This window comes from Kryptolebias marmoratus, linkage group LG22 (assembly GCF_001649575.2).
Source record: "Kryptolebias marmoratus isolate JLee-2015 linkage group LG22, ASM164957v2, whole genome shotgun sequence".
Taxonomy (NCBI): Eukaryota; Metazoa; Chordata; class Actinopteri; order Cyprinodontiformes; family Rivulidae; genus Kryptolebias; species Kryptolebias marmoratus.
The window spans coordinates 7,429,041-7,445,461 of record NC_051451.1 but is presented as its reverse complement, the minus strand read 5'-3'; the positions used below and the strand labels follow the sequence as shown (position 1 = coordinate 7,445,461).

Sequence of the window (16,421 nt, the reverse complement as noted above, 5' to 3'; positions counted from 1 at the left end):
CCATGACCTCTTGTCGTAGTAGATTATTAGAAAAACTGGACTGTTTTGTTTGAAAAAAAAGGCTGTTCTAACTGAAGGCTGATTAGTCACTTTTTACCTGCTTATTGCAGCAACACAGCAGAGGAAAGCTCCCCCTCACTGACTAATGAAAGCTGCCCAAGACAAAGACACAGTGGACCAGCTGATTCAGCCTGAGGAGAGTGGAGAAGAGGACCACCAAACACACAAATATCTACTATCTTTACCTGCTTCTGGGGAGCCAGTGCCTATCTCCAGCAGTCACCATGCAAGAGGCAGGGGACACAGAGACAAACAATTCACACTCTCACTCTCACCTAGGGACAATCTCAGAGTTATCAATTAACCCTAACATCCATGTTTTTGGTCTATGGGAGGAAACTGGAGTAAACCCACATGAGCACAGGGAGAACATGCAAACTCCACCTAGAAAGGCCCCAAGCCAGGAAGTGAACCTGTGACCTTCTTGCTGGGAGGCGACAGCTCTAACCACTGCTCCGCTGTGCCACCCTCACACAAATATGAGACAGAAAATTTTTAAAAAACGTCACAGACTTGCAGAGGAAATTGAGGCTAATGCTGGGTTTTGCGGTGCTCTTTGGAAACAGCACTGAGTTCAAAGGCTTTTGTTTCTCAACTGCTTTTTCTGGCTGTATGGTCTGCCCCGTAGCTCCGTCTGGACATGTCTACCAAGACAAAAGCAGAGATGGGATTTGTTTTTTTTTTAACTGAAATTACACAATGTTGTGAGCAGCGTGTGATAAAAGACCTTCCCTTTTATCACCTTCCCATGGGCAGCAAAAGTGGAGCACATCTGGACCGGGCCAGTTAATGAAATTTATGACTGCTGTGCTGGTTCATTTTGAACTTTTCTCCTGATCATCACACATGTAAGTATTGCTAAAATCCCAACACAGATGTCTTTAATGTGTCAGAGGACTCTGTGTTTAAGTAAAATCAGGATTTTATTCAAATCGAACAACAATGTTGGGGTTTGTATGCAACCGTGATTAAAATCTACTCCCAATGAGCCACTTTTTAATCAGAATTGTACACATTTTGCTTTCTAACAACAAAAACAGAAAATTATGTGAGTCAGAGCAGCTTTATTGGGAATTCAGTCATATTAATCTTCATTGGCTCTCATTTGAGCTGAAGATATCACTGCTTTCTTCTTTGGCCATCGTGTTTTGCTGATGCTGCTTCAGTGCTTCAAAGTCAATCAGGGTCCCCGTGCAACATATTAACTCTTTGGCAGCTTTTGGCTCTAGGCACCTTTTTCTTTTACCGATTTCCTGACTTTGGACATGGAAATGAATATTGCTATTATGATCTGCCACCCTGACACAATTCAGAAGTAAAAATGTGTAAAAACCACGAATCTTGCTCTGTAAGAATCTCTTGAAGATCTCCTCAACCAGGACGAATGCAGGAAACCATTTTTTTAGACGTCTACATAAGAAGAAACACCTGACCGATTCCTATTAAAACGATTAGAACAAATCAAAGATATATGATCAGGAAGTGTGAAACAGCAAAGCCAAAGATGAATTTGAAACAAGAACCCAAAGTAGAAAATCAACATTTAATCTACAGTTGGTTAGACAGGCAAACTGGAGATCTGATCGTACTTCATTTCTGATCCAAACAGGTCTTTAGGCACAGGGACATACATTTAAAAATATCATATATTATAGCATATATTATTCTATGTAGCATAAAAGCTTTTTACTGCAACAACAAAAGCACTTCATCATCGGCTGTACAAAAATACATCTAAATCTTTCTCTTAATCTGCACATTTTAGGCATGTTTCAGTTGCTGTGTGTTAATGTGTGCATATATTGTGTGCGCGATTGTTGTCCTCCTTCTGCAACCGCCGTTTAGCCGAAGTCGATACGTGGCCGGTACTCCAGAACCATGGGATACGTCTGAAAGAGGCAGGAAGGAAAAGAAAAACTATTTCAGAAGAAGATGGAAAAAAAAATCAATCTTTTGGTTTATTATCCAACCACTCATGAGAGGGTAACCACACAGAGAGGAAGGGTTTCATAAATACTGGATCAACAGGAGGATTCTGTGCGCAGGTCATCAATTATTAAAAAGAAACATTTATTTTCAAGCAGCTCAAAAAGAAACAAATACATTTGCAACAAATACTAGACTAAACTCAAATGTCTGTTTCTCCAGAAACTCTGGTCAGAATTGTCAGCGCTCCTGAGTTTTCAACACAAAGTTTGGAAAAAGTTTTCAATTAAATTCAAATAAACTAATCTTTTCTTTTTCTTTTTGGCCTTTCAAGTTCTGCAGAGCTTCTTTATTCCTTTTTCACTTAAAGGTTCAAATCAGGACAACATTCTCCAGGGTTATGGAGACAGCGGTGATGGAATAATCGAACAAAGAGGAACCTGGTGAATAACAGAAGCTCCACTGACTAAGAACCTTCTGAGTCACCCATTTCCATGGTGATTCCTGCCTTTTCTGAAACGCAAAAGGAGAGAGGGGCCAGACGCAGCCCTGTTCTTCAGGCAGACAGAAACGCAAACTAGAAACTGAGCCTCAAACAAACTGCTGCTCTGTGAAAACTACAGGTCATACAAAACAAATTCTTTTAAACTGTGAACTGCAGAAACTTCTGGTGGTCATACATATTTTTATCTAGGCTTTAATGTAAAAGTCACTCTACTTTAGGTTTTGAAAAAAAAACCCCGTCTGAGCTCGGATTTAATGGAAGTCAATGAGAGTTTAGGTGTGCACACTTTGAGGATATTTGAGATTAAACTACAGGGCCATGAGAGACACACAGAGTTAAAAAGAAGACAAAACTACCTACAGTGAATATAAAAATTATTCAACCCTTGGATGTTTTATCCTTTTATGGATTAAAAAAAAAGTTATGGTCAATATAAATTAGCCTTTTTGGCAAAAAAAAAACAAACCAAACAAACCTATTTCAATGACAAAGTAAAGTTAAACTTCAACAAAGTAATACCAATTAAATGAAAATATGTCATGTAAAATAAGTGATTGCATAAATACCCATTGCCACCTCCACTAAAAGTGACTGTCCTAATTCAACTAAGAAAAGATTTTTTAAAAATTCAAGTAAGGGGATGAATACAAAAGGATTTCCAAGGCCCCAAACATCCCAGGAGTTCTGTTAAATCCATCATTAAGAAATGGAAGGAATATCAGACATGTGTAAAGCTACCAAGAGCAGACTGTCCTCACAAACTGAGTGACTGTGAAGAAGGAGAACAGAGAGAGACCACCAAGACACCTGGGAGCTTTCTGAAGGAGCTCCAAGCTTCAGCAGGTGACATGGAGAGACTGAGCTACAACACAATTCTTTTGCAGACAGCATCAGATTGTCCTCAAAGATTTCCCCAGATTTCGCGACAGGGTCAGATGCTGAGAAGCACCTAACCATGGAGTCTTCCACATTTTGTTTGGCAAAATTTAGTGTAGAATTAATATTAATTTGAGTTTTCTTCAAAAGTGTCTTTCTCCTTGCCATTTTCCCATAAAGCTCAAACTGGTAAAGAACCTGGGCAACAGTTGTTGTAGCTCAGTCCCTCCTATCTCACTTGCTGAAAAGGTAAAGCCAGAAAAGGGTAGGTTTAATATAGGCTATTGTAGCATTCTTTCATTCTGATACTTCATTTTTGAGATATATTTGTTTTAAAGGCCAAACCAATTCTGAAAAAAAAAGATGCTTGTTTGGCAAGCCATTAGCCTAGCCTTGGCTTCTGCCTTTTTCTTCATACTCGGTGTCAATAACTTTTTGATAAAAAAGAGTGACCAGCCCATCCCTTTAACTTCTACAAGTCAAATTAAAGCTCGTGTTTTACCAACCTGCCTCTCGTCTGATTTATAGCTTACACCAGTGAGGGGTAATGGTACTTGGAGAAGAATTTTAGATGTTCTCCATTTTTTCTGCCTAAATTATTTGTGATAGACAATCCCATAGTGCTGCACTGCACAGAAAGACACAAATGAATATTTTAGAGCTTTTATGTTCTGAAATCGTAGCTGCATCGGTGATCGTTCACTGCCTGTTATCAGACCTGCGGGGAGAACTTCCTACACTGAGCCTTAGGAGCTAACACTCTCTATTATGTTGTCATACTTGAGCAAATAATTCTGTCCAAGCTCGAGGGGCTTGTTTCCTTCACGTGAGAGCCACCCATCACTTGGGTTAAGTTGGCGTCTTTTCATGAAAAACCACAAACACGTTTGAAACCGATGCTGGATCTTTGTGCGATCACAGCAGCAGAGTGAGGCCTGTTTCTGGCCTCGTATCTCAGGCACCTCGAGGCTGTCGGTGCAGCTGCTGCTGTCACGTTTGCCTGAATTTGTGCAGCATCACGCCTCGAACCAAACAAAACAAACTCCAGTCTACGCGGAGTGTCACTGCACCGCTGTATCTCCGACACCGATTCTTTCTGCACATTCGGCTTCGTATTCCGAAGCTGTCAGCATGTTGTCAGCTCAGAGTTTTAGATTTTTCTATGTGGAGGACATCCTTGACTTTGGCTCCTTAAAGCACTGCATCTCACCTGACACCTTTCAACACAGAGTTTAAAACTAAAATGATTCTATGATGAGAGGAGGTGGAGTTTAGGAGCATTCTTGGCGAACCTTGTAGATAACATTATGCACAATCTCATGCGAAATCTTAAAGTATGTCTTAAAGATGACTCTCAGTAACTACCACATCAAATTTTAGCTCAATATCTATGCGACTGACTGAGTTACAGCCAGTTTTGAGTTGGGTAATATCAGCTTGCTGTGGCAGCCATCTTGAATAGAATTGACTCAAAAAGTCAATCACTTGTAGAGATACATCCAGCGATTTCTTTCTGGAAGTTTCATTAAAATATGTTCAGTGGTTCATGAGATATTTTGCTAACAGACAAATGGGAATGACTGAAACGGTTAATGCTGAGGTTTTCAGCAAAGATGTCGCACAACAGGTATCACTAGGATTATATGCTGTGAAAGACTCCCAGCCACAACCATACCAAATTTTAGCACAATATCTGTAAAAATTGACTGAATTACAGCCATTTTGTTGTTTTCTAAGGTCAGTTGGTTGTGGCAACCATTTTGAATCGGGTTGGCTCAAAACATTAATCAGACATAAAGGTTCATCCAGTTACAATTTACTGAAAGTTTCACTAAAATCTGTATTGTGGTTCAAAAATATTTTGCTAACAAACAGAGTTAACTGCAAATAGTTAATGGGAAAAATTTAAACAGAGATCTTGTGCAATCTATTAGCGCTCAGAATACGTGTTGGGCATTAGCCTCATGTGCTACCACACCAAATGTTACGTCAATATCTGGAAAACTGGCTGTGTTCAAGCTGGTTTTGCGTTTCGAAAGTCAGCTGGATGTGGCAGCCATCTTGAGAGACACTCTAGAACGACGGCTTTCCTTCTCTGCATCTGTCTCCTCTTGTTCTGCCACTCTCCTCACATTATCTTTAGCTGAACATCGTCAAAGCAGAACCCAGAAATAAGTGCTTGGTGTTAATGCTTGTGACTCAGCTGTCAGGACATAAATAAAGGTGAAGGACTGGCTTCTGTTTCTTGTCGTGGAGCATCAGAGAGATGGGTGGAGAGGAGGTGGAGTAGGCACTGGAATGCCGCCAAAAAACTGTAGCTTCTAGTGCCCCCCCCCCCTTTTTTTTTTTCCTCAAAGCTTTTTCATAAATTTAATTAGGCTTTCATTAATTCAGGTTGAGAACTGACCTTAGGTCAAACCCACCCACCTTTGATTTGAACGTTAAGGACAACGAGACAACCCAAATCAAAACAGGATAATCTCTGTTTGCACAGGTTCACAAGTTAAAGAACATCTAGATCTTCAGGTCAAATAAACATCCTGTTGGTTAGTCTCGGTTCCAAGAAAAGCTGTCATTCAATATCAGTTTTTTATGTTAAAATGTAAAAACAAAAAGCTCCAGTTTTGTCTCATCAGTTCCAGACACTTTGAGGCTTGACAACATTGATTTTGGCAAATTCCAGTCTGGCTTTCTTGGGGGGTTTTCTGTCAGTAGTGGAGTCCTCCTGCGTCTTCTTGCATGGAGCTTGCTATGATTCAAAAAGTGACAGAGGTTGCACCAGAAAATGATGTACCTCGACGTACCTTTTTCTACCATCCTCACTGTCTGTCTGATCAACCTGGGGTTGCATTTCCTCTTGTGTCCATGTCATGGGAGGTTGGCTACAGTGCCAAGAGCCTTCGGCTTTTTATTAATATTGGCAGCTGAGGTCAATTGTTCATAGGAACATGAAGCTTACCTTTAACATAGACATCGATCTTGTTCCTGAGCCATGTTAGGGGAAAAAAAGTGTCATATGTTGTCGTCATTGTAGGGGTCCATCCAATAATGACATTTGTTCTCTGCATTTGACCCATCACACATGTGACATACACACAAGCAGAGCAGCCATTTAAGCTGCCCAGGGAGTGGTTAGGGATTAGGTGTTTTGCTCAAGGATACCACGACACATGGACGTGGCCGGGAGTTGACTCTGCGGCTTTCCAGTCCCAAAATACCAAACTACCCAGTGGCACGCTTGTTCCCTTTAAATAGGGTGAATGGCTGATGAAAAACTTGAAAGCATCTGTGATACTAATTAGGTCAAACACTAAGTTTCACGCGACAATAACGCAGTAATTAATAGTCTCTTTATAAGTACCAACAAACTGCAGGTTTACTTGTGGTTCCTAAAGTTTCTAAAAGCAGAATGGGAGGCAGAGCTTTCGGTTATAAGGCTTAGACTGCTGGTGGCAAACTGACCACGATTCCTCACTCTGCTGCTGTCTTTTTCCCTGTTTAAACATGCGATTATTGCTGCGATTAACCTGTGGTTTTCCTCCAATAGGAACTCCACCTGTCCTCTCTAATCCCAGCCGGTCGAGGCAGAGGTGAGCTCATCCTGAGCCTGGTTCTGGTTCTCGTTCTGCTGGAGGTTTCCTCCGGTTAAAAGGGAGTCATTCCTTTCCACTGTCACCAACGTGCTGCTCAGGACAGGAGACTGCAACAACGTGATGCTTTGACACGATCCGCTGGCTTCCTTAGATTGCTAGCCTTTTTACTGACTGGCATTTCACAATGTGCTGCATGTGAACATAATATATTTGGACTAAATTGACTGAAATCTGATTAGAATCTGACTTGAATGGACTGCTGACTGTTTGGTGCAAAAAACAGATGGTAAAGGACATGTCCAAGAAGACTGCATCTATTTATTTGACAGGAAGGATTTCAATTTAGATTCATAAAGTCATATGTCTTAGTTTAAAGCGGTTATAACCGCTCTGATTGTGTTGTTCTGGGATCAGTTTAAAGCAAATACAACTGTTGGTGGAACTTGTAGTCTTCATGCAACATGACTGAAAAAGAAGATGGGGAAATAAAACCGTGTTTTTCTTTTTCCACGCACAGAAAAGAGATTTCTTTTTTCTTCTTCTTCCTTAGAGCTACAAAAAACAAACCCCCCAAAAAAATCTAATTCCTCTCCTAATTATGTAATAAAGACGTGAGCTCATGTGAGCACAGCTGGAGATGAGAAATCCTTCATTTAAGCCTGAATTTTGTTTCCTCTCTGCCCGGTGACACCGGAGCTGCTGCCTCCTACAGGGCCAGCTGTCTACACTCCTCACTTACCGTCGCCGAGCGGATCGGACTTTTCACCAGCTCATAACTCACGCTAACACGCGCACAAACGCAGCCAGTCACTCAGGACGGAACTTTAAGCGCATAAACTACAATATGTATGATTTTTAACCCGAGCAGGTTTGCAGGGTAAGTTTTGTAAGTTACAAAAAGAAACCTACAGGAGGGGAACAAGATTATAAATGATGCTAAAGCTGAATGATTGTGTGAGATCTCTGAAAACTCTAAAACTTTGCCTTTAACTATTGGAGTCAACTCTGTCTGTCTATTAGCAAAATATCTCATGAAACACTAGTTGGATTTTAAGGAAACTGCCAGAAAGTAATCATTGGATGAACATCTACGACTGATTAACGTTTGGAGTCGACCAAATTCAAGATGGCCACCACAGCTAATCACCCTTTAAAACCACAAAAACGGCTATAACTCAGCCAGTTTTACAGATACTGAGCCAAACATTGGTGTGGTAGTAGCTGAGCGTGATCTACAATAGATACTCTGAGTGCTACTTATTACATGAGACCTTTGCTTAAAACTTTAGCCTTAACTGTAGGGAGTCCATCTGTTTTTGTCTGTTAGCAAAATATCTCATGAACCACTGGATAGATTTTAACAAAACTTTCCAAAAGTAATCAGTGGAATTACATATACGCCGGATCAACTTTTGGAGTCAATCCAATGCAAGATGTCTACCACAGCTAATTGTCCTTAGACAACACAGAAATGTCTAGAAGCTGGTCAATTTTTCAGATACTGATCTAAAAACTGAAGTGGTAGTAGCTGAGAATTACTGACAACACATACCCTGAGCATGGCATCACGCCTAATATTATTTTCAAAATTTGACCAAAAACCCTAAAACTCTGTAATTTCTCAAGGTAAGATTGTTTTATATTTTGCAAAATACTGTTCGATAAACAACATATCTGTTCAGGAAGTTTGCATACATGAATATTGTTTAGTGGCACTCACGACTAAACCCACAGCCTTTTCTTTGCCTTCCGGCTGTTTAACCACAACCACAACTTTTGCTTCACCCAAATAAGGCTCAAACTTTTTTTTTTTTTTTTCATAAATGATATTTGTTACCAACAGGAGGATTTAGAGCTTGTTGTTTTTATTGCTGTCATCAATCAATCCTAGTCAGTATAAAGTGGTCTTTTTGACAAAGAAAAAAAAAACAAAAAAAGAAAACCTCAAAGTCACACCAAATTTCGACTAGGGCTATCTGCAGAAAACCACTTCACCATTGAGTCTTCCACATCTCGTTTTCTTCAACAGTGTCTTTCTCTTTGCCACTCTCCCATAAAGCTAAGACTGATGAAGAATCTGTCAACAGTTGTTGTAGCTCAGTCTCTCCCATCTCACCTGCTGGAGCTTGGAGCTCCTTCAGAGAGCTCCCAGGTGTCTTGGTGGTTTCTCTCTCTGTTCTCCTTCTTCATGATCACTCAGTTTGTGAGGACTGAGCTCTTGGTAGATTTATACATGTCCCATACTCCTTCCATTTCCTGCTTCCTTCCTTCCATTACTCCTGAGATGTTTAGGGTCTTGGAAATCTTTTTGTACCTATCCCCTGACTTGAAATTTTAAATAATCTTTTCTCTGAGTTGAATTAGGACAGTCACTTTAAAGGGGGTGAATATTTATGCAATCACTTATTTTACATCACATATTTTTATTCGATCTGCATTACTCTGTAGAAATCTGATTTCACTTTGACATTGAAGTATTTTATTTATTTATTTTTTTATTCTTTTGTCAAAAAAGACCAAACTATACTGACCGTAATTGATTTATGACAGCAATAAAAGCATAAAACATCCAAGTGAGTGATTTTTTTTCTTTTATAGGCACTGTATATTTGCTTCTCTGCACCAATGCAGCATGCAAACTGATAAACAGGAACAGGAAACATGGCTGCCTTACGTTCTCTCCGTGCAGCCTCCATCGGGTCATATAGATGAATTCCAGAGTGTGATCTCTGCCCATGATCTCTCCGTTACAAAGCACGTCTAACTGGGGGATTTAGAACAAAAATACACCAAATGAGTTGTGTGTGAATGATCTCAATATGACAACTGTGAGAAAATCTGTTTGAAAATGACAAATAAAAGAGGGGGAGGAAGGGAAGTTTGCTGTGGTAAAGAGTGGGAGGTTGCTCTGAAAACCTAAATGTGTGTGAGAGAGAGTGTGTGTGTCTGTGTGCCTTCAGCTCAAGTCTGAAATCTTTTTCTCCTTGAACAAGCGCGTGGTTGATGGCACCAATAAACGGAGTGAAATTTTAAAACAGAAAGTGAATGAAAATCAAAGTCAGCCTGATCTGAGTTTGACATTACCTTAATCATTACATGCCTACTGTCAGGGGACAAAGAAAGCCCCCCCCCCCCGTTTCAGTTCCCAGGTTGTTATGTATCATGACATAACAAAACCAATCTGGTCTCTATCGTGTTTGAAATCTACTTAAATCTAACCTCAAGTAAACAAAAAGACAGCAGTTTCCACCATGTCATTGTTTTGTAAGCAAAAGTGAAGCCAACAAGGAAAAGCTGTGTTTGTGAACACAATGCCAGGGAGGAAAGACATCAGCAATTACCTTAGAGAAGCAACTGTTCCTGCCCATTAGTCTGGGAAGGGTTAAAGGTCGTTTCTAAACCATTTGGAGTTCATTCCAAGACAGATGTGAATCTTGCAAGGAGCGGACGTCACAACAATTTCCCCTCAAGATCAGACCTTAAACACCTCATACTAGCTATCAGCACAGTGGTGGAGGTGTGATGGTTTGGCGACCATGAACTCCTCTGTAGACCACAGGATTCCGGAGTCAAATGTGAGACCATCTGTCTGACAAAAGAAGCTTGGACCAAAGTTAGTCGTGATGCAACAGAACAATGGTCCAGTGAACATCCAGAACTTATCCTGACTGAAATGATGTGGTGAGGTCTCGAGAGGGCTGAGCAGAAACAAACGTCTGCAAACCTCGGTGAACTGAAGCAACACTAGAAAAAAGAGAGGGCCAAAATTCATCCCCAACCATGTGAGAGAATGGTAAAGTCAAACAGAAAACAACTATTAAGAGTTATATTATAATATATATTAAAAACAACTATTAAGACTGGTGCTAAACAAGAATCTACAAGCTGCTGGATCAGGGAGTGGATTTAGTCTTTCATGTTGTTATGGTTTATTAAATAATGACATGGTGGAAACCGTTGTGTATTTTTGTTCATTTGAGGTTAGAGCTGAATAATTTTAGAACCTGGTAAAGACCAGATTATACTGATTATGTTCCTCATATGTAACTCTAAAACTGAATTAGCGTGGACTCTTTTCTTCCCATGGATGTATTTTTTTATAAAGGTTTAGAATAACTTGCATTTAGAGAGGAATAAATATTTTTCCTTTAAAATTCTGAAACTTCTGTTTGCTGCAGAAGCTTTTTAACAACACCTTCAGCTACTGTTTAACAAAACCTTAAGTAAAATATTATTGCGCTTCTGTAAGTTGACTCGTGAAAAGTTCGGTCTTAGTTCGAAACTGGACAGTTGCAGATTTTTTCTTACCTCATAAGAACTCGGGAGCTTCAGTTTAAGACTGAGAAATTTCTTAATTGTTCCCACAGTGACTCTGCTGGAGCAGCGGATGAACCTCTTCATCAAGTCCTAAATGGAAGGAAAAAATGTTTTAATCAGACGCATTACAGAAACAAAAACTTAGCAAAAAAATTTGTTTTTTATTTTGTTTGTTTTTTTACTTTTCTGGGAATAAAATTAGCAAGAAGCCTGGTTTTGTCACACTCGAAAATACAACTGCGTAACGTTCTTAAAGCCCACCGTTACGGTGCTCTCCCCTGACTGCCCCGTGTTGTGCAGGCAGTCCAGACAGATGGCTATCTGAGGGTCGCTCCGGTGGTAGTCGCCATCTTCGCCTCCATCGCCTCCGTCGTCGGCACCGGCACCCCCGTCACCCCCTCCATCAGGCAGCCACTGACACCGTGGGATTTCTGTGGGAGAAATGATCAAACATGACTTCGTAAGTTCCTATATGACAGGACACAAAGTAACAGAGTCATTTTGAATTTAATGGCAGCAACGCATCTCGAAAAAGTGGGGACATGTCCATGATTCTCACTATGAGAACAACATTCTGTAAACATCTAGGAACTGAGGAGAGCAGCTGCTGGAGGTTTTGGAGTGAATATTGTCCCATTCTTGTCTGCTGTAGGATTCTAACTGCTTAACAGTCCTGGGTCTAGTTTGCTAGATAGGTTGTCTTAAAACTTGTATGTACTTTTCTACACTGTTGGTGTCTTCTCAGATGTGTAAGCTGCCCATTCCAGAGGCACTAATGCACCCCCATACCATCAGAGAGGCAGAATTCTAAAACAGGTTGGTCCCTCATCTCTTTAGTATGAAGTATGTGGTTTCCAAAAACATTCACATTTAGATTTGTCTGACCACAGAACAGTTTTCCAATTTGCCTCAGTCCATTTTAAATGAGCTTTTGTCCAGAGAAGATGGACTTTGCATTAAAGAGCTTTAACTGGTGAACTGTGTTTACAGATAATGATTTGTGGAAGTGCTCCTGAGTCCATGCAGTGATGACCAGAACAGAATCAGACCTGTCTTTAATCCAGTGGTCCCTGAGGACGTGGATATCACGGCCATTCAATATTGACTTTCAGAGTTTTGTCCTTTGAGCTCAGAGATATTCAGCCTCTCTAAAATGCTCTTTCGATACCCAGTCCTCTTACTAACCTGTTAACAATTAACCTAATTAGATGCAAAATGTTCCTTCGGCTATTTCTTATTTGTACCACTTACTTTTACAGCCTTTTCTTGCATTTTTGAGATGTATTGCTGCCATCAAATCAAATTTACTTAATTTTCTTTTGCCAAAAAAAAGGTACAACTTCTTAGTTTTGGCATTTGATGTTTGCTATGTTCCATTGTGAATAAAATCTGGGTTTATAACATTTCCAAATCGTTGCACTTTGATTTTATCTGCAGTTTCAAACAATGTCCAAACATTTTTGGAATTAGGTTGTACAATTGTGGTTAAAACAAACAGTAAGTAAAATAGTTCCCCATTGCTAGGAACAGTACAATTTCCGTTTGACATAAATGTGGTAAAGGAAACATATAGGCAGAAAATTCCCTGAAATCTACACCAAATAAATCTGATGATCTCCCACAAGCTGATGACTCAAAACTTGACCGAAAGCTCTCCTAATTTCATTATTTTGTGTGTATTTTCTCTTGTAATTATTAAAAAACAAAAAAGAAAAACTGAACTCTCAGAACATTAGCATAAGATTAGAAATAATCCTGCTTAGTCATGTTTATGGAACCAAAGGCTCACCTTGGCCATTTTCTTTGGGCTGGTTCCTTCTCCAGAATTCAAATTCTTGCTGTTCCTCTTCTAGATGGCATCAACAATAGATACAAAGAAGAAGCAAACTGTGACACAAACATTCAGACAAAATGCTACTAAATCCATCAGTTCAGAATCCTGGATTATTAGAATACTTGTCAGTTTTTAAACAGTTTGGACATCTATATAAGGGGCATTTCTGTCTTCTTTCCCCCAATGGGTCTCTCGTTGCTTTAAGTCTCATAGTTTTCTCTCAAATCTCCCCAGAGTGCAGAGTCCCACACCCAAACCCTCATTGACGTCCATTGAATCCCTTTAAGACCTGAAGTGGACATACTCTTTCACCAGCCATAGCTCCTACATAAGACAATGTAGATAAATGAAGATTACACGTACGGCCAACAAATTTCTGATGCTTACAGTTCAAAATTTCTTTCATACAACTTTTCGTTTTGAACAGCAACAGATTGTTTCTGGCTTTACTTCTGTCTGCCTAAAGAGTTGGGCTGTGTGCTGCCCCTCATCCTCTGCTTCTTAGAAAAAGCAGGAATCGCCATGGCAACCAGTGACTCAGCAGATTCTGTGTCACTGAATCTTACGCTATTCAGCAGGTTCTTCTTTGTTGTTCTTCCATCATGGTCGCCGACACAAATAAAGAGTCCGACTTTGTCATAACTCAAATCAGTGATTCCCAAAGTGTTGGGCGCACCCCCTGGGGGGGCACAGTGCCATTGCAGGAGGGGCGCGGGAAGCGATATGGATGAATGAAAAAAAAAAAAAAAAACAGTTACACAAAAGTGTTTCACTGTAAAGATGGTTTGTAGTTTGTTTTGTTGCAACCTGAAGTGTCAAACAAACTTCAGTGGAGTTTGAAAACAAAATATGTTTATAGGTTTATGTCTGATTGGGGCGACTTGTAATCTTAGGCTGACACACCAAAACTCAAAACCAACATCGGAGTTTCACGACTTTTATCGTGTTGTTGTCTTGAATGGACTATATGAATAATACTGCAATGTGGGGGTTATGGAACTTTCTAAAATACATAGACCTACTTATTGTTTTGTGTTTTATTGTTACTTTGAAGTTGATATTTTTGAAAACAGATTAAACCACAACCCATTAAAGTTTGTCCTCTCTGTCCTAAAATTCATGTTCATAGTTGAAACAAACATTTCTTGACAGAATGCAGACGGTGCCTACAGTATGTGTTGTGAATCACTCTCAGAGCCACAATCACACCAAATTGTAGCCCAGCATCTTTATGGTCATTTTTCTGTCTGCTAAGGTCATTTAGCTATGGTAGCCATCTTGAATCAAGTTGACTCCAAAGGTTAATCAGTGGTAGATGTACATCCAGTGATTATTTTCATTAAAACCAGTTCAACAGATATTTCCTGTATAGCAGATCATGCATAAAACTGCCTCCGAGGGGTGCGGGTGCTCCTTGGTGGCGCTCCTGAACACTGAACACCTGGTTAACCAATCCTATCGTCCTCAAATATAATAACAAATTTGGTCCTTGGGGTCAATTTGACCCCAGGGATATTTACCTCCTGAAAATGATTTACAGAATGTTGTTGACCACGTTTTTGTGACAGGCACTTTGCTTATTTGTTGAATACATAAATAACCCCTTGAAAATCAGTGAGTTGACCTGTACTCTAGCGCCACCATCCGGCCAAACCTTTAAGTAATGCAACTGGAGTGTTGATTTTTAAAACACCTTCCTTGAATCACATAAGTTCAAACAACTTTAGGACAGAGTAAAAAAAAAAAGAGTGTCAGACTCACTTTCTCTGAGTCCAGGCACCAGCTTGAAAATGATCTCCTCCAGGGTGTTGTCCAACCTGAAAGTATGAAAGAGAGACAGGGAGAAGGAAAGAGAGGGATTAGAGGTTAATAAGTACGAAATCACAAAACGAACCTAAAACGAATACATCAATCATGAATGGTCCAAGCACTAAAAACTACTGTTATTAAAATTAGCAACCGTTTGATTACATTAAGAGAAAGATTTTAAAAAGTTGTTTACATGTGGCAGAAAATCACTGGAAATGAAATACAAAAGTCAAATTAAAAGAAGCACAGGAGGTTATCTTACCTGAGCATCTCCAGAGGGTTGGTCTCATGCACCTGAATGCCACATTTCGGACAGTCGTTACTTTCCTCAAAGTGCTGCACAATACAGCTCTTACAGACTGGAACACACAACATTAACCTCAGTTATTGGGTTTCAATGAAAGTTTTCTTCAGCGAACCTTTAAAAAGCCCGTTAGCCGAATGACATCCAGTCACGTGATGGCATACGACATACTGAATAAACCCTGAATGCGAGCAGACAGGTGTCAAGAAACGCCTCGCGTCACCTTTAATTTCACAAGAAACTTTTACTCTGGGGTTATATTTCCACAACAGCAGGGGGCTCAAAAGTAGCCGCCGAAAATGGCTGTATAACCTTAATTAAAGTTTTGCCGGCTACTTCTTGTTGATTGACCAAAAATATTTTCAGGGATTAAAGTTCTCCCATCGCCACGATGGATTTTTGTCCTCTGTAAAAAAAACAAAGTGTTTTTCATTTGTGACTAGCAAATTTTTCTGGTGTTTTTAAAGACTTTTGAAGACCAACATGAAAGCCATTATGTTTTTTTCACAGATGAAAAAAAAATGGATGAAAAACAAACAAAAACAGGAGAGCTGGCATAGCTAAGTGGTTCACTCTATCTTGTCTCTGTTGGGATAATGGTTAACATATCCGCTTCACCTGTGGGAGGGTCAGAGTTCAATCCCCAGTCAAGAAGTCATATCAGTGTCATTATATTTATTAATATATCCAAAACACTAAATGGCAACAATAACGTTTCTATAATATTTAAGAGCTTGTTTCATCATTTCAACAGCTCATAATTTCTGTTGACAGACACCACAATAAATGTTCAGGAATATTTATGGTTGATTTAGTGGTTATTTATTGGATGTATGTCTTATAACTTTAACGGTGCTTCATTAGACAATCCCTCCAGGATTTCGCGGGCATTTTTTGTGATTGTTGCGGGCTAAAATGCCTGATTTCGTGGGGCATTTTCCTAAAAGTTGCGATGAAAAGTTTCGATTTTTTTTTTACTAAAATCAATAAACAACCATAACTTTTAGTATATAAACCAAAAATACTTACTAGATTTATAAGATAATTATCAACAAACATTGACATTCTCAAAAGGTGCTTTATTTGAGAACTTTGATAGCTTCTAAACTGACATTCATGACCATTTCTGGATTGTCCCTCGTCTGCAGCTCTCCTCACATGTTTTGCAGACACAAAGTGTTTGTCGATGCGTTTATG

General features: G+C 39.7%; 1 protein-coding gene across 3 annotated transcripts in view; it reads right to left on the bottom strand.

The window, feature by feature from the left end:
• Window positions 1-1,583: 1,583 nt before the first annotated feature.
• Window positions 1,584-16,421, bottom strand: part of pcgf5b (polycomb group ring finger 5b) — a 20,143-nt gene continuing 5,305 nt past the window's right edge. Inside the window, exons 3-9 of one of the 3 annotated variants that reach the window (XM_017439315.3) lie at window positions 15,183-15,279; window positions 14,873-14,928; window positions 13,067-13,126; window positions 11,539-11,708; window positions 11,269-11,367; window positions 9,635-9,724; window positions 1,584-1,949 (exon numbers count right to left, since the gene is read on the bottom strand). In XM_017439315.3, the coding sequence (XP_017294804.1) occupies window positions 1,902-1,949; window positions 9,635-9,724; window positions 11,269-11,367; window positions 11,539-11,708; window positions 13,067-13,126; window positions 14,873-14,928; window positions 15,183-15,279 (620 nt within the window). In that variant the 3' untranslated portion in view covers window positions 1,584-1,901. The remainder of the gene's footprint in view (window positions 1,950-9,634; window positions 9,725-11,268; window positions 11,368-11,538; window positions 11,709-13,066; window positions 13,127-14,872; window positions 14,929-15,182; window positions 15,280-16,421) is intronic. The other 2 variants (XM_017439318.3, XM_017439317.3) reach the window with 2 other exon arrangements.